A 21,307-nucleotide genomic window follows, 5' to 3' on the forward strand; every position below is an offset into this window, starting at 1 on the left:
GGAGAAGGAGGGGGAGTCCCGGCGGCGGGATGAGGCCGGGCTGAGCGATGTGCGAGCAGGCAGCGCGGTACTGCCGGGCCGGGGTGCAGAAGCTGCTGCGGAAGCCGGCGCCGGCGCTGCGCGGGCTGGACGGGCTGCTGCGCTGGGCGGCCGGCAGGATGGGCGACAAGGGCCTCGCCGAGAGGGAGCTGCTCGCCCCGGGCGCCGCCGCCGCCCAGAGGAAGGGCACCTCCGTCATCCTCGATGTGAGTGCTCCCTGCATCCCGGCTCCTCCCGCCCCGCGCCGCCTCGGGAGCGGGGATTTCCTCTGCTCCTGCACTCCCTGGACCCGCCGGGCACGGGCTGGAGCCCGGGTCCTGCAATCCCCGGCTGGGTGGGCGTGGGTGTCCCGCAGCCTTTTGCCCGTGTCCCGCACCCGCTCGAGCCCTCGGGATCGCCCTTATTGCCCGGGTCCGGCATCTCCTGGACCAGCTGAGCAAGCGGCTGCAGCCCGGTTCTCAGCTTACCTGCATCCTGCACCGGCGAGCGGCTCGGCATCAGGGCTGTTCCTCGGGTCCTGCATCCTCGGCCGGCTGGGCACGGGATGCAGCCCAGGTCCTGCATCTCTCGGGCTGGTTGGGTGTAGGAGTGCCCAAATTTAACAACTTCTTTCCAGATCCCGTGCCCCTGGGCTGCCTAGGGTATGGGGTTGCAGCCCGGGTCTTGCCCCCACTTGTCCCGGTGCTGCATGTCCTAGATTGTCGGGGTGGCCTAGGTCCCCTGTCCCCCCGCTCTGCACTCTCTGGGACAGCTGGGAAAAAGGTGCACCTTGGTTCTGCATCTTCTGGACCGGGCCGGGCATGGGGTGCAGTTTGGATACTGCACTTCCTCTCCTGAGCCCTGCACCTTTTTTTTACCGGATGGGGCATAGAGATGTAGCTTGTGTCCTTCTCCCTGCCAGGACTCTCAGCTCTCGGGCTGGCCGGGCACTGGGGTGCCCTGTTTCCTGCACCCGCTGGACGGGCTGAGCGTGGGGGTCCACTGCAGGTTCTGCAGCCTTTTCCCAGGTCCTGCATCCCCTCAGTCAGCTGCGATGAGGATGCACTGTAGGTCTTTAATCCTGGTTTTGGGGGGGGGCTGTTAGGGACGTGCTCAGTGCCTCGATTGCTGTATTTACAGACCTTCTGATTAGGGAGCTACCGAGGCTGTTTGCACTTAAATGAATTGGGAGAATGGGGTGGAATCAGCCAGAGTGCAAATGGTGTAATTACAGTCTTTTTGCATCATCCAGTAATTAAACACATAGATCCTCTGTTTTGCTATCTCCTAGCTTTAAAAAAAATTTAAAAGAAGTAATGAATGCAAAATAAACTACTGAAGCATTGGCTGTAGTAAAGGATAACTCATGCTCTCCTTAGAGATAGGATAGGCAGTAGTAGCTCTTCAAGGGAAGCCCTTACATTTTGTAAATAACTTGCTGAACCCGTAGGCATTGGCGTGGGCTGGAGAGTCTGAAACTCGTTCCATCTCTGAGCACCCTGAGCTGAAAGGCATTTTGGTTCCTTGAGGAACCGTTGTCTCTAGAGGGTTGCCAAAAGCAGCTCAGAGAGCAGGATGGATGGATGGATGATCCTGCCCGTAGAAGGGGCCGGCAGGTGGGCAGCTGCAGGCTGGGGGAGTGATCTTCCGAGGAAACAAAGGACAAGTGCAACTCACACCCTTATCTCTTTTAAGTTTACTTGTTTAGGGAAGAGTTCCTGGGGTTCTTTTTTTTTATTTTTTGTTGGTTTGTTTCGGTTTTTGTTTGCTTTGTTTTTTAATCTGCCCTGAGATTGCCAAAATTTTACAATTTGGAATCTGAGTTTCAGAGCACAAATGCAATTAGGAAGCAGCATAAAATTTATCTAAGAGTTTTCTTGAGTTAGGAGTGTTCTGCCACCAAAATGGTATCATATCCATTCAATTTTACTATATTTAAGTGATTTTTTTTTTTCCACTTTGAGGTTTGAGCTTAGGAAAAGAGCCATGAACTTTCAGAATGGGAAACACAGTAGAGCATTGTATTATTTCAGTGGGAAGTACAATAGAGCTGGGTGTACAGCTCCTGATCATTCTTCCTTTTCACAATGGTAATGGGAGCCCTTTCTCACCTGCTGAAACTAGAAATTGATTCTGGAAATGTAAGATTTGAGAGTTTAGGGGTTTTTTTCCCCTCTTTCCTTAGAACTTGATTTTCTCCTTTTTTTCCAGGCACAATAGCAAAGCAAATTGAAGCTGTGGCTTCACTGTAATGGGCCCTTCAAGTGCACTGCGAGACCCCCCTTTCATACAAAGGGTTTAAACAGAGAACACCTATTTAGCTTAATTTTCACACATTAGCATGAAAGTAACAAGCATCCCACTGAACGCTCAGCCATGATAACCTATTTTCCATTTAACTCCTTCACATTTTTGCTGATGGATGTGCTGGGGAAGCAGTGAGTCCCAGCCATGCAGCAGTGCGGCTTCTCCGTGGGGGAGGATGAAGTAAAAGACCTGTACGATTTTATGTCAGCTAACACGTTTCCATGAGCTGTGAGCTGGTGTGCTGTGTAGGCAGTTTCTTGGGGGCTGGGGGAGGAGGGGAAAGCTTGGGCTTGGTTATGAATTAGATAAAATAGCTTTGACGCTAATAGTACCTTAGTCACTTCTTCCTCTTCTGGCTTTCTTTTAATTCATCCATCGCCTGTGTTCTTGTTCTGACTCCTCCATGAGGGTGTCTGGTGTGTCAGAACAAACTTCTCTGTGCTCTTTCCACCAAAGAAACACAACTGTGCTGCTGTGGGACAAAACTGAGGGCTGAAGAGGAACAAAACACAAGGGGCTAAGATGTCTTCTGCCATCAACCTGGCTACTGCCACTTAGAGGATCAATCTTAACTTTGGGCTGGCTTCAGTGCTTTTCTTTTACTTTGCCTCTGGCCTTTTAGGTAAAGGATTAAAAAAGGTTGAATAATGTTTACCAGTTCAGCTCGAATGAATGAACGAATGAATGGTCAGCTCTTACAACATTGGTCAGATCATTGTAAGGGGTTGAGATTGAGCAAGGGGTCTGTGCCCACCCTCAGGTGCCTTCTCTGGGTCTGCTCCAGCTGCAAGAGCCCAAGGCTCAGGGCTGGCAGCATGTGCAATCTGCAGCAGGTATTCCCACTCACGCCACAGGCTGTGGATGGACACAGGATATCTAATGCTTCCTGCACCCACAAGGACAAACCCCCTGTATTAAAAACTGTCACAGAGCTGCTCCAACCCACAAGAGGAGATGCTGGCATTTCCAGTCAAGAACAAATCATCCTCCATGTTGCAATGCTTATGAACAGGAGGATGCATTATATGGGTGTATATTCTCTGTGGGTAGGCCAATGTCAGATTGTATTTGCTGTGTGAATGAGTGCATGTGCAACACAGAGCTGAGGTGGATGGCCCTCGAGGCGCCGGAAATGTCTAGGCAGGTGTTGTTCTGTCTGGGAGTACTTCAGAGCTGGCTGATCATCTGGCTGTCCTTGCTCATCTCCTCCTGCCTTCCTGTCACTGCCAAAAGCCTGTATTGACAGCAGAGGTGTGAACTGCAGAGCACCTGAGGGCTGGTCAGTCACAGCAGCTACAGGGGAAGATGCTCCATCTGGCCCATGGCTCATCTCCTGCTTGGCATCTAAAATAAAGATCAGCCTCGGTTATGAATGAGCATCCCCATGGCAGGACTATGAGCCCCAAGCAGCACTGGCCTCCCTGCCTCCTTTCTTGCCAATGGGGACTAAATGCATTGATTTTTGGCTTTATTTTAAACACTTCTGAAGAATACAGTTCCATTCATTTCAGGTCAGGTGAAGCTTTCTGGTTTAGCTACCCTGTCTTTTGCTGAAAACTAATTTTGACCTTTATCTGATTTTTTATTCTTTGACAGAAAGGTAACTTCAAATCCATCTCTCATTCTTATGGCTCCACTTGCAACCTCACTTATGTGGCCAAATCTGGTTTGTGCTTCTTCAGCCCCATGGGATTGAGTGAGGTGTCTGGATAGAAGATACAGAGAATCTGGTTTGTGCTAATGGTGCATTTCCAAATGTAGATCCAGAGCTGCCATTTCCAACCATTCTGTGGAACATGGTTTCCAGTGCAGCCCTTAATAGCAAGGCTCTTGCAGCCACAAGAATCCCAGGAATCCCTTCTCACTCCTCTTCTGTTTCCACCTTTTTCCTTCTGTTTTCTTTTTTTTTGTTGGTTTTTTTTTTTTCCAAGGTTGGTTCATTCCCCTTCCTTTGTCCTTGTTTGCTTCCTCACTTTGAGTGAACTGGGAGGGCTATTTTCCTCCTCCTTAATCCTCCCTTTGTGAAATCCATGGTTTGATATCTTCCCTTGAGCTGTACCTGCCGGCACAGCTGGAGAGGAGGGCCAGGGCAGGCCAGGCTCTCTTCCTTCAGGAACTGCTCACTGCCAGGTACACAAACACACAGGAGAGTCCATCCCTTCTCCTCTGATCTTCAGGGCTTTGCAAGTGGGTGCTTGAAATGAAGCTGAACAGAAAAGTAACTTCTAGTGCTGAACATCAGCAGGTCAGAAGATCAGATGCAACTCTTACCTTTCTCATGCAACTTTAATTTAGGCCAGCTAGGTGAAGTCTAAAGAGAAGGCAAGAGTGAAAGCAGAGGTTGGGACATGGTGTCAGCTGCTCTTCTCTTGGGGAGGAAGGGAAAAAGAAAAAGGATCTGCTTTGAAGTGGGAAAATGCCCAGAGACCTGGAGCTCTGCTGCAGCCTTGTTTTGTGGGGAACCAGTGCAGATGGGACAGTATTTCTACACCAATGGTATATTCCTTACTGAAACATCAAAATAAAACCTTTCCCCTTGCATGGGGAACACTCATTAACCTGAGGATGTCTAAAGACATAGTCTATAGTGACAAAGCTTCAGGTCATTATCTTCTCACATTTTCACCAGAAAGAGCAACAGAGAGAGGCTGTAGGAGAGGAGATTCCTACTGGTGCCTCAAGTTTGAGAAATAAAGGCCATGCCTGATATAAAACCTTGTCTCAACTCCAAAGGAAGTGTCCAGACTTGTTGGGAGAAGAACAGGAATGCAGAAACATAGTATGAGGATCAATAATATTTTTAGGTGGATGCCTTCTCCTCCATAGGCTTTCCTCATGCATGAGACATGCCTCTATTCTGCACCCAGATTATGATAGAAAACAGAATTTCAACTCCGCTGCATTCTATTTTAAATCAACATCTTATTAACCTGGTGAAGGGATTATAAACTCCACAAACCTTTAATAATTTTTGGGCTTCTTAGGGGAGTGCTATTGTGAATTTAATAAAATTCGTGAGAAAACCTTCATTTAGCAGCCTCCAGTGTGGCATGTTCTCATCCAGGAGCTTTGAGAAGGCAGACCTAAATGTTTAAATTTGAAGCCGTCATTTTTTTTTCAAGTTTATTATTACCACCAGGGTTTTGAATTGCTTACTTCTGGCAGTTAAATATCTGTAGTAGCCATTTAAGAATATAGCAAAAACATACATTTAGAGAAAACACATTGGAAATCTTGACAAAAGTTCTTTGCTTTAGAGAAAATAGTGTTTATATTCATCTAAACCACTGGTAAATGGGTTAAGTATGCCACAGACAGCAAACTGCATGCATTGCCTGTATAAATCCTATAAAATGGGTTAATGCCCATATTGTGGGCATCCTGTGGGCTCACTGTGTGACTTAGCCTGTGCTTCAGGAGCTTTGCTTAATAGCTTCAAAGCACAGCTGATGGGAGAGATGGTTGCTGTGGTACTTGAAGTGGATAATTTCTCATTTCCCATCCGAGATCCGTGCGTGCCCCCACGCTTGGAGAACAGGGGGTGATGGAGCGGAAAGAGCATCCCTGGCCAGGCTGAGCACCGGCTCCCAGAGCCCCAGCCCATGGGATGGTCCTCGGCCACGTGCAGGCGCAGGAAGCCAATTGCTGCTGAGGGCCTGGCAGGACAGGGCACTTCTCCATCCATATTTCATTAGTTCCTCTCTCGCTGACCTCCAGGGCTGCTGCCTTGACGAAGTCTAAGTGACTTTGCTGCTGAGTGAGGATGGAGCTGCTGGGAGCCGGCAGAGCGGCTGCGGGCTGGATGGAGATGACACAGCATCCTCACTTCTGTTCCCTTCTTCTGGAGCTGCTGGGAGCTGTCATTGCCCCCAGCTCCCTGGGAGCCTGGCACCACTATGGGTCTGCTCTCTGGTCCATAGGGAAGCTGTGAGGGGCTGTGGTTTCCCTTCCATCCCCAGGTCTTACACCTTTCCCTTATGGAAAGCCCACCACCTCATTCCCACCGTGGAACAACTAATCCAAGATCTGAGCAGAGGGTGTCTTTGGGCTGTGTGGGGGAGGGCACTCTGCTGAGCCAGAACATAAATCCTGGGTCTTCACAGCAGCAGCATTTTTGGCAGCACTGCCAAGCTATCACAGACGATATTACATCTTTATCAGCCTCCCGATGCTCATTCCAGTGTTCATACCTTGATGCAGTGCCTGCCTGTGCTGACAGATGACTTAATCTTAAATTGTTTTTCCTTCCAGGTGTCCCAGTTTAATTTTTTTTATGTGTGCAAATTTTAGGTGGTTCAATTAAGTTGAAAGAATAAATCCTTCTCTTTAGCAATAATAAAGCCAAGCAGCTTGGTCCTGTAGAATAAACTTAGATAAGTAACACAGCCAATGTGATCTTTCATCACACATCAACACGTTCATTTACTAATAGTCATACTTTAGGGACTGTCTGGGAGAGTTAAAGTCCTAAAATATTCATTTAGCGAAGATGAATATAAATACTTCAATTTCTAAACATTTCTTTCATTTCTTATTTTTTTTCCTGTTGCTCCAAGTATTTTTTGCAAAGCAAACAGCTCCATGGAGCAGAGCACTGCAGGTTCAGCCTTTCTCCCACTTTAAACTACATTTTACCTATTGATTTTGCCTTCTCATTCTCCCTCTGCCAATTGTGCTTAGTGGGATGGTGATCTCCCATGGGACCTTAGGACAGGCATTGCTCCTTCTGTTGTAGACTGGCTGTAATACCTTGGTTTCAAAGCAGTGGGAAGAGCAACAGAAGGATGTGTTGATGAAAAAAAAGCCCAGAAATAATCAGCATCCAGTAAGAGAAGTGCCTCATCTGGAGGTGCTCATGGAGAGTGAGGATTTGGGGTGTCCCAGCCATGAAAAGAGGAGTATTTCATACAATGGGCAGGGCATACTGAGCACAGGTGAGGGATGTGTGCTAAAGCCATGCAGCTTGCTGGGGTCCTGCTGGGATTTATTACTTCTTCCCATAGACAAGCCATGACTGGCTGGCCTTTCAAAACACAAATTTAACATCAATGTAATCTGTAAGTGTGGAGAGAGGTTGGATTTTCCCTCCCAAACCTTCTAATTGCTCCTTAAAAATGGAGGTCAGCACAAGAGGAGTTTTGATGTTGTCATAAGCTGTAATCCTTGCAGGCAGTTCTGTGACTCCCAACACTTTGGTTTGGCTCAGGCAGAGGGGTTTTGCCTCTGCTGAAGTACACCAGAAAGTCCTGCTTTGACTCTGCCCCTGGCTGCTAGCCTCACAAGGACTTCGGAGAAAAGAATGATTAATGTTCTTTAATTAAGACATATTCAGTGAAATAGCATATTCTGCAATTCAATTTGTCTCTTGGGGTTCTTGTTTTGTGCAGCAATTTCTCTTCTGGTATTTTTTTTATGGTTTTGTGACCCAGAAAATATGAGATACTATTTTATGGCTGACTCTGATCTGTCTTGCTGGTGCTTTTATTCCCACCTCAGGGAAATTTCTTTGTACAACTAAAATCTCTGCTCTTGCTCAAATTAATAGGGTCAGGCCTGAAGAGATGATGAGAATATTTTACCTTTTCTGCCCATGTTAATTTTTTGGTAATTTATAGCCAACCTGTGCTAGTGGCCATTTTTGGCAGGAACCTGTAAGTTTCTAGTCTTTGCACAGGCCTTCCGCTAATAATTGCATTTTGTTGGCAAGGACAGTAGAGCAAAACAGCACAGCCCTGGAGAAGTAGATGAAGGATGTAACTTTGGGATGCAGAAGTCATGCAAAACAGAAGCAGGATGGCAGCTCAGCTCTGCAGGGGTGATAAAGTAGAAATTATGCAAAGATATTTGGCTTACTCAAAAGTGGGGGTCGAGGAACAGCCACCTACAAAGGACACCAGATGTTGAGCATGGACCCCAAAGATCCATAAGAGGATTTCTGATGAGGGGTATGACCATGTAAAATAAAGTAATACATATGCATCAAGTAAGTGGGGCTAGCTAATGAATGTGTAATCAGTGTGTGTGGTTAAAAACTCAGAGCAGGGGCCCTCCAAGTGACCAGCTGATTGTGGTACCAGTGTTAGGGGACTATTGCTCAGATGAGACTGGTGAGAAAAACAGCACCAGAAACAGTTGTTTCTGCTCTCTTTCTCCCTGGCAAGTTCTACAGTGCTACACATTATTGCAATTTTTTTCTTTCTGAAATGGCCATTCGATTCCTCTCTGTGGGCTGTTCCTCCACACTGTAGTTTAAAGTCTAAATATAATCTCCTTCCCACGCAGGAGACTTGCTTTAAAAAAAAATGTTGTAAATAATTTTTTTTTTTTCAGAAGTGCAGAGCTGTGAAACGTGGTTTAAGAGATTTTATTGACTCCAGAGAAATTGTCTGGACTGGCTGCACGGTGGTTGGAAATTTTTTTAGTGTGTATTTTTCTGGGGCTGGATTCATGGTTTCAGCTTTCTGAAGTGAGGGAGGTGCTGGAAGTGCTGAAAGCATTTCCACCAGTTATTCCAGTTGGGTTGCTCTGGGGGAGATGAGCTGAGTCTTGGGGAGGGTGAGCTCAGTAAAGCCCCTGAACTGGGTCTTGAGGGGTGGGAGCACTTGAACCTGCCCTGTGTGTGGGGCTGAGCACGGTCCTGGTGCAAAGGGCTTCACCCTCCATGCTGGACAACATAGTAACACATTTCTCTCTCTCTCTTTCAATTCTAGATTTTCAGAAGAGCTGACAAAAATGGTAAGTCTGTGCATTCATACTTCACATTTCTTGATTGGACTATTGTCAGTATTCCTCTTTTTCCTGATAATAACATCCAAGTGTTTAAATGTTGCTCAGTTTACTGTGTCTGACGCTGATACACTCGAAACATTAGAAAAGGTTTAGGGTTTGGTTTTTTTGGGGTTTTTTGGGTTTTTTTTTTTGTTTTTTTTTTTTTGAAAATATATGCTTAGAGCAGAAGTGATACTGGTATGCAAGTTGGCGTGGCAGAATCCACCGGATTAAGAGCAATTTCACAAAAACAATTTAAAAATAAATCACAGGTAAGTGATAAATGAGGATCCACCCCTTGGTAATCTTGAAGTAACTTGTGAATATTAGTAGTTTGGTCCCTGAGGGACTGGACCCACACATCAAAGAGCAACACACATTGATGTATATTTTCAGTCTGTGCCTGTGGAAAGCTGAACACCTGCACTGAGCCCAGCCAAGTCCTTACATTTGGAATAACATGGATGAGTCTTCATTAAATGACGTGGAAAGAGAGAACTGGAAAGATAACAAGCTTAAGAAAGAAGAGTCAGTGGGCCCAATCCCAGGATTTTTTCACAACCTGAAAAGCAGTTTTATTTTAGCTTCTAGATAAAATCCCAAGAGCTAGTATCTATTCTTTCCCTGTTGTACAAGAAGAAAATTAAATGTGCATCAAAACTCTGTGTGTTTGCAGAGGGACATGTGGGAGGGTTGTGCAGAGGAGCGCAGGGGAGAGTTTGGTTGTTCTCTCCCAGCTTTAAAAGGGAGATACCTGATTTCTGCTGGTGCTCATAGATGGGTATCCTCACTGCCCCTGAGTAAGGAGGGTGCTGCCAGCTGGCTCATAAAGAAGAAGTAAATGGTGTGTAACTGTGGGCACTTGGTTATGGCAACTGACAGAGTAATGAGATGCTGAAGTTTGTTGCTTAGAAAAGCTGAGCAGTTGTGTGATGCAAGGAGAGTGGAGAGGAAAAAATGAGTTTATGCTCTTGGCACCAGACTGAGTGACTTCAGAGATGGTGCTGGGCAGGTATTTGAGCTGCCAAGGATGAGGGCTGCACTTGCAGGGGGTGAGGAGACCAACACCACTGAGCACAGGCAGAGAAGGTAAATTGTCCTGCCTCTCCTGACCCTCAATGGGCACTGCAGGGAGAATAGCTGGATCTCTTAAGGAAGGCCAGGTGCTCTTTGATGAAGGAGCTTTCTCCATCTCTGCTTCCACTCTTGTTGCTTGCAGTGCACGGGACCTACAGCCACAGTGTCTGGGCAGCACAGCAGGTGCTCTCCACAGCTCCAATGCTCCCTTCCCTTTTTATGGGACCTGGGGGCCAGGCTGGCACAAAGCAGCCTGGAGTTAAGTGGCACCCCTGTCCCCAGACTGGCTCCTGCAAGGTGGCACTTTGGAGCACACGTCAGTCTGGGCATCCCTGCTCTGCAGTCCCCTGGAGCAGGGACTGTGATCCTGGGGCTGTCCTCTGCAGGGCTGTACATCCTCCAGGGGTTCTCCTTACATTTATTTAGATGCTGCTTCTTGACACAGCACTTGCTAGCCACAATAGCCAGTTTCACCAGCCATTTATACTTGATGAACTCTGGATAACAGAGTTTGCCACTCATTATAATTAGCTCAGTGTGTTCCTCTGCAGCCTTTTGGGATCACAGCTCCCCACAGCCCCTCTCCAGCCTCCTGCAGCTCACAGCAGCTGCTGTAGGAGATGTGCAAGAATATTTCCATTGGTACAGCCTCTCTGAAAACTAGGGCTCAGAGGTTTCCAAAGCCAGAGGTAATATCTTTGTATTTCATATCCCTGGGGATCTCTTTTTCACAATTTTTCTGTGACATCCTGGACTTTATTGATTTGTTGAAATTCAGCCTATTCATGGCTTTACCTGTTACAGCTCCAAGGAACAGTGGAAGCATCAGCCTGCTGCTTTTATGTCTCACAGCAGGTGCTGTGCACAGCCCTCTGAGGAAAAATGAAAATCTCACACTTTTCATTTTTGTCTGAATCCCAGATGGGGCCCTGAGCCCTAGACAGACTGTTAAAAACACAAGTCCACAGATTACCAAAATATTTTACTCTGTTAACATGCTTCTGTGGTCTCCACAGCTGCAGAGGTTCCTGTCTGGCAGGGACTTTGCTCTTCTAATTAACCAGCTGAGATGGATCATTATCCAGTGCTGTGTGATGGTGGCATACTGGGGACAGAGCTGCCACAGCAGGGAGTGCTGGCAGCTTTACCTAGCACTGGCAACCCTTGCTTTCCTCAGCTGTGCTAAAGCCACTCTCACAGACCTGTGTAGGAACCCTACAGAAATAGGGCAGGGAAAAGTCTGAACAAAACTTTAGCTCTCAACATCTGGTTTAACTACAACGTCTCATGTAACTTTTTCCATGCAGAGATCAGATGGTTAGAGGCTTACCTAAAGGCAAAGGAAGGGATTGTAAGATTAAGGAGTAGTCTCGTTTCATGTGCAGTCAAGAGGTCATAAATTTGGAAATCTTTTCAGCATCTTGATCTTTTTCCACACCAGCCTGGTAAAAATGGTACATATTATGTTAAAAATGGTACATATTGTGTTAAAGCAGAGTGGCTGGTTCAGACACGGTAACTATGGAGCCTGATAGCTTGAATTTAAGAGATCTCCCTCCTCCCCCTTTCTTCCAAACCTTCTCACATAAATCCTTAATTCATGTAAAATTGGATGTTCTTGCTGCAAGATGCTAAACCACATTATTGCTCCTGCCATGTTCAGGTACTTGTATTTAGGTGATTGGATTCAGTGCCTACATGTACTAAAGGGCTGCTAATGAAGCAGCCCCTGCTTGTTAAAAGACATCTTGGTCTCCTGCTCCAGAGAAGTGAGATTCTGTCTATAATGTGAGCTAAGTTCCCAACCTTTTCCCCAGTGATAATATCAAGTAGTTTTGTAACTATCTACGTGATAAACTCAGGAAATGATCTGCATAAGACACCTGGAAACGTTGAGCACATTGGAGATAACTGGATAAACTGACAAATGGTCTGAAAAAGGGAGAAGAGCCGGAGTGTAGCCTGAGTGAATAACTCTGTTACATCTAGTCATGCTTTGCAGGGGCATGGCTGTTAGTCATTCAAAATAATCTTTTTCTTTTGTGTAGGAGTGTTTTTTCCTTTCTCTGCTAATAAATCCACCTACTGTCTTGTAATCCTCCCAGCCCCAGTAAACAATACTTAATCATTTAATTGGAATGTGCTGGGAAAACGGAGGCATCTTGTTTTAGGCTGGTGCAGTAGAGCTGTCAATCATCTGAGTTATCTACTGTGTACTTAATCCTCTCATTAGAAAGCTGCAAATCAATTAAATAGCCCAGGATTCTCTTTGAAAGATTAAAAGAGTTTTATTTTGGCAGAACAGCCTAACTGCTAACAATTCATTATAGATAAGCATCTTCCCAAAAGCTGATGTTTTATCTGGAAATCTCCAACTCACTGCAACTACCCAGCCCCCATGCCTTGAGCGTAACTAAATGCAAAGTGCAGCCAGCTTTAATCTATGCTTTAGTTGATTGGTTTTGCTGCAAGTGTTAGACCCTGCTCATGGAAATGGCCATCAGTCTGACCCACCCATGGGTCTGACTTTCCTGGCAATGGGCTTTAGGTGATTTCCCCTGGACCTCTGCCCTGGAAGAGGGGAGATGCAAAAGGAAATATGCCAAAACCTTGGCATATGGTTATAAAACACCTACAGAAAATGGCAGGAGGAGCTGGCAGTGGTGCAGTATTTCACCTGATAGCGAGCAGTGGTGAGTTAGTACAGTGGTTCAGTCAACATGGCATCTTCCTATTGCTGCTGCCCTTGTGATTTCTGTACCAAGACCGAGCCCAAACTGTTCTGGTTTTCCCTTCAAATTCTATCTAGAGAAGGATGAGAATGAAGCCATTCAGCGCATGCTGTCGTGAATAACTTCTGTTATCAGAAATGAAATACAATGAAGTGTGAAGAAATCCAGAGCACAAATGCTGAGAGGAGGTTTCAGTTTTCAGTTGATCTGAATGATCAGCTGAAGGCCTGCAGAGGACATAGCAGAGCTAATAAAGGGGAAAAAAAGGAAGCATGAATGAAGCAGGAATTGGTGTTTGGAAAGGGCTTTTTGGTTAAGAGCCATGAGGGCAATGGCATTGTGCCCATTCCTATCCCAGTAGGGCTTGTCCTTTAAATAGCTGCTCACAGATTTCTGTTAGTCACTTAAGAGCTCATTAAATGAGATTTATGCTGCTATTCTGTGTAAGGAAAGGTCTGCACATCTCAGTGTTACAAGTCTCATGGCAAATTACACTACAAACCGTGGGGGCACATAGAGAGCTCCTGACAAGAAGGGAACATAAATAGCTTTGCACAACAAACTGGCCAAGGAGCCTGGTCAGCTGTGAGTGGCCTTGTGTCCTTGTGAGAAGAGGGAGCTCTGCTGCTCACACATAAACTGGCAGGGCTGCTCTGCCTGGTGGCTTTGTGGCCATGATGCCACTGCTGATCCCCTGGTATGGGGACCTCACAGGCTCCAAAAGTTGGAAAAAGGCAGAAAAACAAAACCAAGCAAATGAAAAACTTCAGGCACATCTCTTCTTGAACATTATGAAGAACTCAACTTCTTCATAATGTTCAAGAAGGCATGTCCTAAGTGTCACCTGAGTAGAAATCAGTCTTGTTAAACACCAGTACACAAAGGAAGAGAGTGAGGTTTCTCCCATGGACGGTATTTCTTGAAGGGATGGTGATGGGAGAGCAGGGAGAGTCCTGGGCATTCAGCAAAGGGAGAAGGCTGAATGAATCCTGGTGTAGTGGGTCTCCAGAGGAGCACACAGGTGAAGCTACTAGCAATTTCCAGCCCTTCACAAATGCTCTGTGCCTGTCCTCAGTGTCTTGTTTGTAGGCAGGGGCAGTTCCTCTGAGGCCTTTACAGATCTGGGGAATTTGCAGGATATTTAGTGATAATGGCTCTCATAGTCTCACCCACCTTTTCCAGACCCCACTTGGAGAAATTATTTTAATCCCTCTAATGAGCCTAAAGTAGGAAGAAATGAATGTTTGTCTGTGGATGTGCCTAGAGCTCAAATTCACAAATGCAACCAGACACAGGTTACTGTGTAAATGCTTCATTTTCTTCCTTTCACTCTGAGAATGCCCCTTGCTGGTCTTGAATTATCAATACAGAAACTGGGGCAAAATGGAGTGAAAATGCCTCTTCAGTTCTGGTAGTGAGGGATCACAGAGAAATTCACAGAGAGACGGATGGCGAAAATTATCACTGGTGAGCAGATGATCCAAAGACCCCATTTTTATCTTGGTAACTGTCCACAAGTTGATTTTAAGACTTGAAATACTTATCTCCCCCCACTTCCCCATGAATTTGAGGCCCTTTTAGAAGATACACTTGCACGGGACTTGCATGGTTGTAAGCAACCTGAACTTCAATAACATGGCTTTCAAGGCATCAAGGAAGAAAAATTCAGGCATTGTAACTTTGGGTGCTTTTACTGGATCTTAAAAAGATGCCAAGTTAGGGCACTGATAATTCTAGATATCTATAAATAGTATCAGAATAAGAAGACCCTGAACACCTAATAAGCTTCTTGTTGCACACATAACCCTTCCTTCCACCTTCACAAGCCCTATGGTGAATTGTGCTTTAACTGTGAGCTCTTGGGTGTTTTGCAGTTCCTGCCTTAATGGGTTATCACTCTTCAAAACCACTTATTTCTAGACCAGGTAATTACCTTCTGCATGGCTTCTGCTCCTCATGTGCTGGGAAAACCTTGAGCTATTCGTATCCTGCTGGTGCATCTAAATTAAGTCATTAATTCTCAGTGAGAATATTTATAATTCTTGCATAACAAAACCAGTATTAGCAGCCACCCACATATAAGTAGACAAATACAGTGATGAATCAGGCTTTGTAACTATGGATAAATCTGATAGGTCTTCCATGATGAGATGACCAGTCTAAATGTATTTATCTTTTAAGTAAATAAGAAAAGATTTGCATTTAGATAGTCTAGATTTCCTGTGACAATCAAAAAGAGCCTTGTAAGACTGTGCAGTGACCTTTGTTTACAAGGAGAAAGTTTGAATTTGTTTTCAGTTGTTTGGACTCCTGTATCATTCCCAAGTTCTCTCAGTTACGCTTCCAAATCCTTGCAAAGTTCACAGCACATGATTTGGAAGGGAGGACATCTGCTTAAACTGACACATGCTGTTCCCAAAATAATAAACAAACCTATCCACCAGATGATGAATTTTGAGATAATGTAGTTATTGTGAAAGGTGGCTGCTGGCCATGCTCTACAGGCTGTCATTAGATGTGTTCCGTACTTCTATCCACCCTTTATCACTGTGAACCTAGGAAAAGATTCTGTGATTTGCTTTTCATCATTGACTGGCTTGAAAGGACCCTTCCCAGCTGCTTTTGCCCTTTCAGGGCTGCCTTTTTCATTCTTCAAAGATTTGAGGGTATCTGCTGCATGCTGTGTAGCAGAAATGAAGAGCTGGGAGTTTTTGGGATCTGTTTTTCTTCTAAAGTCACTTCCTGTTGCTTGTTAGCAAATTCATGTTAGAATCAAGGGGTGGATTTTTTTTCCCCTAGATTACCTTAATTCTGCAGAGCAGACCTTGAATTGGGTGCACTGGGTTATGACTTTGTTAACAATTGCACCGCATGTGCTACAGGCTGAGTTTTGTAGCAGCCTGGCTTTAATCAAGGCCCACATGTGGTTTGCTTAGTGCCAGGCTTAAGCCAAAGAAGGTTTGAGCTGGCAAGGTTTGGATTCAGCCCAGAAACCCACATGAACTCAAGTCAATGATGTGACAGCACAAAAACTTTAATTTCCACAACAGAAATGCCCATATTCCACCTATTTCTGCACAGCATCGATTTATGGCCCATTACTGTCCAAAACTGTTATTTCTGTTGTCCTGTTCCTGAAGCCTTTTCCTGCTGAGAGAACAGGCAGCCAAAATAGAAAGTACTGTGAGATCCTTCCTGGGCAGTGGGCAATGGAGGCACTGTTGGTGACCACCGGGAGCAGGGAATGGGATTGGCAGGGTTATAACGAGCTGGGAATGTTCCTCTGTTTAAACAGAGTGCAGCTGGCTTGCTGACACTTCAGCTGATCTCTGATAGCCCAGGTTCCTGACTGATATTGTGCAGAATGCCCTTTCCTCACTATTCAAAGTACTTTGCAGTACAGGTGGCCATCTCCTGTGTCCTTGCCCTTTTGCTGTAAAACCTGCAGCTAGAATATCAAACCTGACTTAAAGAAAAACTTAGAAAAATAGCTTTACTACTATTTGGCCTCCTTCAGGTGTGCTTGCTGCCTGTGGTGCTTGCTGCCTTGTGCTTGTAAAATATATTCAACCACATGTTGCTGCACTCCAGGGCTGTGCTGGCAGCTCCTGGTTGCTTTTTGTGCCCAGCACCATCCCTTCTCACGGCTGCTGAGCCTTTCTTTCCACTCTTTCTCAAAAATTCAGCTGCTGAGCGAAACCCATGGTAAAAGCCATTAACTGCTGTAACCTTCAGGGCTTCTGACATTTCTGCATCAGCAATAAATGGATTTGAACCTCAGAGTCAGTCAGACACCCAAACACGCAGGCTTTTACACTTTCATATTAGGCTACATCTCAGCCCATTAAAAACTCAGATGATGCTGCTGACCTGAAGGCTCATCTTCCTGTGAGCACTGTCTGGGCAGAAGTACCAGCCTTTGGGCCACTGCTGACCTGTGCTCTGTGTTGGACCACACTCACAGTGCTCAGATGTGGAGGAGCAGACTTGATCAGCGCTTTTGCATTGGAAGCCACCCACCAGTCTGCCCCACACGTGGATTTCCAGTCTGATCCATCAGCTGAGCCTTCTTGCTGTTTGTGTTTGTCCCTGTCAGAGGTTCAAACCTGCCTGCCCCTGCGCCTCTTCCTGCGGTTCATCAGACCTCTTGTCCTCAGGAGCTGTTGCTCCCTGGCAGGGCAAAGAGATGCCCGTGTTTGGGTTCTACCCCATGGCCTGGGCAGTGGGGCAGGGTGGCTGTGTTCAGCCTCTGGGGTGGGGTCTGTGTGTGACAGAGCCTGTGCATTTTCACAGGCGATGCTCTTTCTCTGCTCCATGCCCCCTCCCTCTCAGCTCCTCCTTTCAATTCCCTTAGCACAGGGGGCTGGAGACAAACAGCAGCTGTGAATATCCCCGAGAGCTGCAGGGAGGGGATGTGGAGCAGGGGTTATGCTTTAGCCTGGCAATCTGGGGCTGAGCATTTGATCCTGAGGGCAGCGTTTCCTAAGGCTCCTTCGGCTTTGAAGCGCGCTGAGTAAGGTCTGACACACAATGCAACCCAAAGAAGATGGAGTTTATTTTCTTCTTCTCTTTGTGGATTGGAAGATGTGGGTTTTCTTCTGCAAGCCTCATTAGAGGTTTCAGCTGGACAGGAGTAAAGGGGATATATTATTGTAAAAGATTTAATGACCATGTTGCAAGTTGTGGAGAGTGGGAATAAAGGAATGTGGTTTACCGAGGAGACTTTGAAAAGTTCAATTAGCTGAGAGGATTTTTAAAGATGTTTCTTTCCAGAGCCAAAGTTGAGAGATTTAATTGGGGGCTGCAGAACAAATATGTGTACATGGCACAAGGACAGCCAACAAAGGGCATGATAAAACACTTGTGGACCTATTACCTACTTGAAAACCCGACCCCAAAAATGTAAGCTTTATTGATAGTGCCTTAAAAGTGGTGGTTCTTGCCCTGGTTTTTCTGGAGCATGAGGATTGTTGACCTGGAGAGACACGGCTGTAGGTATCCTGATAGCAATTTCAGTTGAAACATTATATTCATGTATTTTCCTTGTTGATGGGAACCTGCCCTGTCATCTCTTCTGAGTTCATGACACAAGGCCTGAACTGATTCCAGCTCCTTGTCTGGGCCAGGTGCTGGGGATGTCCCTATGGTCTGGCTCAGGTTAGTGGGTAGCAAATCTCAAAGGGGAGATAAAGGCCAAAGCACAGCTGGGCACACTCGAGAGGTGACAGCCATGAGCACTTTGTGGGTCTGCTGAGCTTGGGCTGCACCAGGAGCACCTGGTACCTGTGGGTAGGGACAAAAACAGTGCAGGTTTGGTGGGGAATGGGGCACTTCTCCTGCCACAGGGAAGCCAGGAGCTTGTGGAGGTGAGATGTGGCTGTGAGTGTTGGCCCAGCCTTACCCCAGTGTCGTGCTTCTATTTCAGGAGAGGAGGGTATCTGCAGGAAGATCTGTTCTGCATGGAAATGGCCGTGCAAGGGAAAGGGAAGGCTCTGGCTATAGTGGCAAGTCAGGGAAGTGATGGACATTGAGGATTTAACATTTTTTGATCTGTCTAATTAATGTCTCATCTTGCTTTTAAAAGGGAAACTTTTTAAAGTAGATAAAGCGAATCATTTTTTCTTCTGCTAATGTTGGTTTCGTATGGTTGGGTTTTGGTTTGGTGGGGTTTTTTTGATTTTTTTTTACAGATACAGAGTTTTAAAGTGCTTGGAAAGGACTTTTGCAGCTTGACTGGATATAGTATCCTGGCAGATTAAATGTGTGCCATAACTGAGATTAAAAAAGGCCTGATTTTGTCCTGCTCCCTTGGTGGGAGTATCAGTGCCAGATTTCCCAAACTGCATTCAAAGGCATGGAGGGGCTGTGAGATGACTTCATGCAAGGGTTCAATTCGTGTTCAATGAATCTCCCTTAGGAGGGCTGGTGCACAATGCTGCCTTTGGTGCAGAGGTGCTCCAGCCTGGATGTTTTACCCTTTTTTCACATGGAGCAGTGGCGTGGTTTGTGTGCTCCCAGTGTGTACTGAGGAGTCACAGGGTGCAGAATGGCAATGCACACCCAGGTGGAGGTGATGAGTGTGGGAACTCCTTAAAATGCCTTTGCCACCACCACAGGCTTCTTCTGTGACCCTCAGCTCACATTATTTCTCTTGCTACACCACCTAAATCTCACTAAGAGCTTCTATTGCTACTTCTCTTTCTTGGAAGCAGGGCTATCCTATGTTTGCCTTTAATCCCTGGGAAGTTCCCTCAGGGGAAGTGGAGCAGATCTTTAGTGGAGGAAAAGTACTCCTTTTGCCTCTTTGATTGCATGCTCTCCTCTGCTCTTGTTGCTGTGGGAACAAGGGACAGAGCACTGGGCTCTGGCATCCTTTTTAATTAGATATCTTCTGCAGATCAGCTGTATTTATTGAAGATTTTTTATTATAGCTATTAAAATTAAATAAAGCAAAAATTGAATCCAGAACAAATACACTGCTGCAAGTTATCCTCATAATGTGCTAGCAATTTTTGCTTGACAATTGTGAGAAAATATGTTCTGGCAGCCTGTGTTCAGGCAATTGGCCAGGAACAGCTATAAATCATGGGTATCTTTTTCTTCCTCTTATCTTTCTCACTCATTTAAAATACCAGATAACATACATGTGAGAGAAGGGTGTATCTTACTGACTTGCAGTGGGGAAACAATGATACATCCACATCTGTAACTCCCAGCAAGGATAATCTGAGGGGCAGGAGCAGCTCATCTTTTTACATGAGAGGATGTGTGAGCAAAGAGTGAAAATGGATGTTCGTGGGCTGAGGAGCAGGAGCCTGAGTGTCTCTGGCTTCATGGCTGGCTGGCTGGCTGCACCATGGGAAGGTGGTGTGCTGCTCTGGGAGAGGTCTGCACCACTTTCAGGAAGTTCTAGGAGTGGAAATATTTTTGAATAATTTTTTGAGTGTAACTTTCTTTTCTGTGACCCTGCTGCAGCCTCAGTGCAGAGGTGAAACCTGTCTGTGTTGGCCAGGTGCCGCAGCAGAGCTGAGTGTCAGCCGCAAAGGGAGGTGCCCTGGCCACGCTCCTGCTGCCCCTCAGCAGAACTTTAGAGGGCTGGTACAGCTGGGCTTGGCTTCAAGAATCGACTCAGCCTGGACTTTGGGGTTTGGATCCAAGATCAGTTCCTGCTGCCAAGTCTCTGCCTTAACTGGGTGCTGGTATTGAGGCCCCCAGCCTGACACGGGGCAGATGTCAGTGCCTTCAGCCCCTTGTTACTCACTGCTTTCCAGCCTCAGGCTCTAGGAGGAGCAAGGCGTTAAGGCTTTGCTGAGTGTGGCTTTTGGGTGCTTCTGGTGCTTTGCACATACAGTGGGGGTTCTTTTCCTTTAGCCTCAGTGCTGACTCCAGGAGCCCAGGAGCTCTGCTTGATGCACACGGTGATTTGGCTGTGTGTTGTTCAGCTGTGCCAGCACCAAAGCACAGGCTTGGGCCTGGTCTGCTAATAAAAATTAGTGCACCGAGGCTTGTTTTCCTTTCCAAAGGATCATCTGTTCATCGTGGAGATGTTACTTTTCCAGCTGGCTGGTTTGCTGGCTTTTGAACATGCTACACTTTGTTAAGCAAGGCTGCTTTTCCTTCCTCGCCTTTGTAGTACCATCAACTGCTTTCTTTTTTCCTTTATACATCCCTCCCCACCTTCTAAAAAGGGTTGAATTAATACTGGCAAAATGTTCAAGATTTATCAAAATCTTTACCAGTGTATTCACATTAATAGGTTCTGCAGTGTAGAATAATAATAATAATAGTAATAGTAATAATAATAATAATAATAAATGGGACAATCTGCACCCTGGCAGGCAGGAGCAGCTGCAGAGCTGCCATGGCACCACACTGCCACCTTCCTTGGCACCAGCACCATTTGCAGAGAGCAAATGTGCAGCACTCATTAACCCCTGTGACATCCCCATGGGGTGGGATAAGAGGAAAGGAAGGACGGAGGGGCAGGAGGGGACCATGAATTAATTTGAAATACTTCTGCCTGGAAAGATGAGTGGTAGGAAGGCACAGCTTGCCTGTCTGCATTTCAAACTGGAGACTAGAGGTAGGGAAGGGGGAATGCACGACTGTCCCTGGGCCTTTTGAAGCTCAGGCTTTGGCTGTAGGCAAACACAGCCATGTGCAGAATTATCTTGTTATCCTTTTGTAGCTGGAGTGATCGTGGTATCAATTAATACGCTTGCTATGTGTCAAACAGTGGGGGAAAAAGTGTGTGCTATAAATGGAAGTACTTGCATAAGACGGTAAAAACAAGATAAAATATTTATATTTTTCAAAGAAAGGAAACTAAACTTGTTTCCTCTCTCCTGCATCCTGTAATGTAGTTGTAGGAAAACAGCAGAGTTTAGATCTTGCAAAAGGTTTTC

The 21,307-nt window shown here is 46.0% G+C and overlaps 1 protein-coding gene across 1 annotated transcript in view; it reads left to right on the forward strand.

Moving 5' to 3' along the window:
* The window catches only part of NECAB2 (N-terminal EF-hand calcium binding protein 2), a 73,047-nt gene continuing 51,740 nt past the window's right edge, over positions 1-21,307 (forward strand). The window contains exons 1-2 of the mRNA XM_068202797.1: positions 1-245; positions 9,036-9,060. Of these exons, the coding sequence (XP_068058898.1) occupies positions 48-245; positions 9,036-9,060 (223 nt within the window). The 5' untranslated portion in view covers positions 1-47. The remainder of the gene's footprint in view (positions 246-9,035; positions 9,061-21,307) is intronic.

Source organism: Anomalospiza imberbis, chromosome 12, assembly GCF_031753505.1.
Source record: "Anomalospiza imberbis isolate Cuckoo-Finch-1a 21T00152 chromosome 12, ASM3175350v1, whole genome shotgun sequence".
In the NCBI taxonomy this organism is placed as follows: Eukaryota; Metazoa; Chordata; class Aves; order Passeriformes; family Viduidae; genus Anomalospiza; species Anomalospiza imberbis.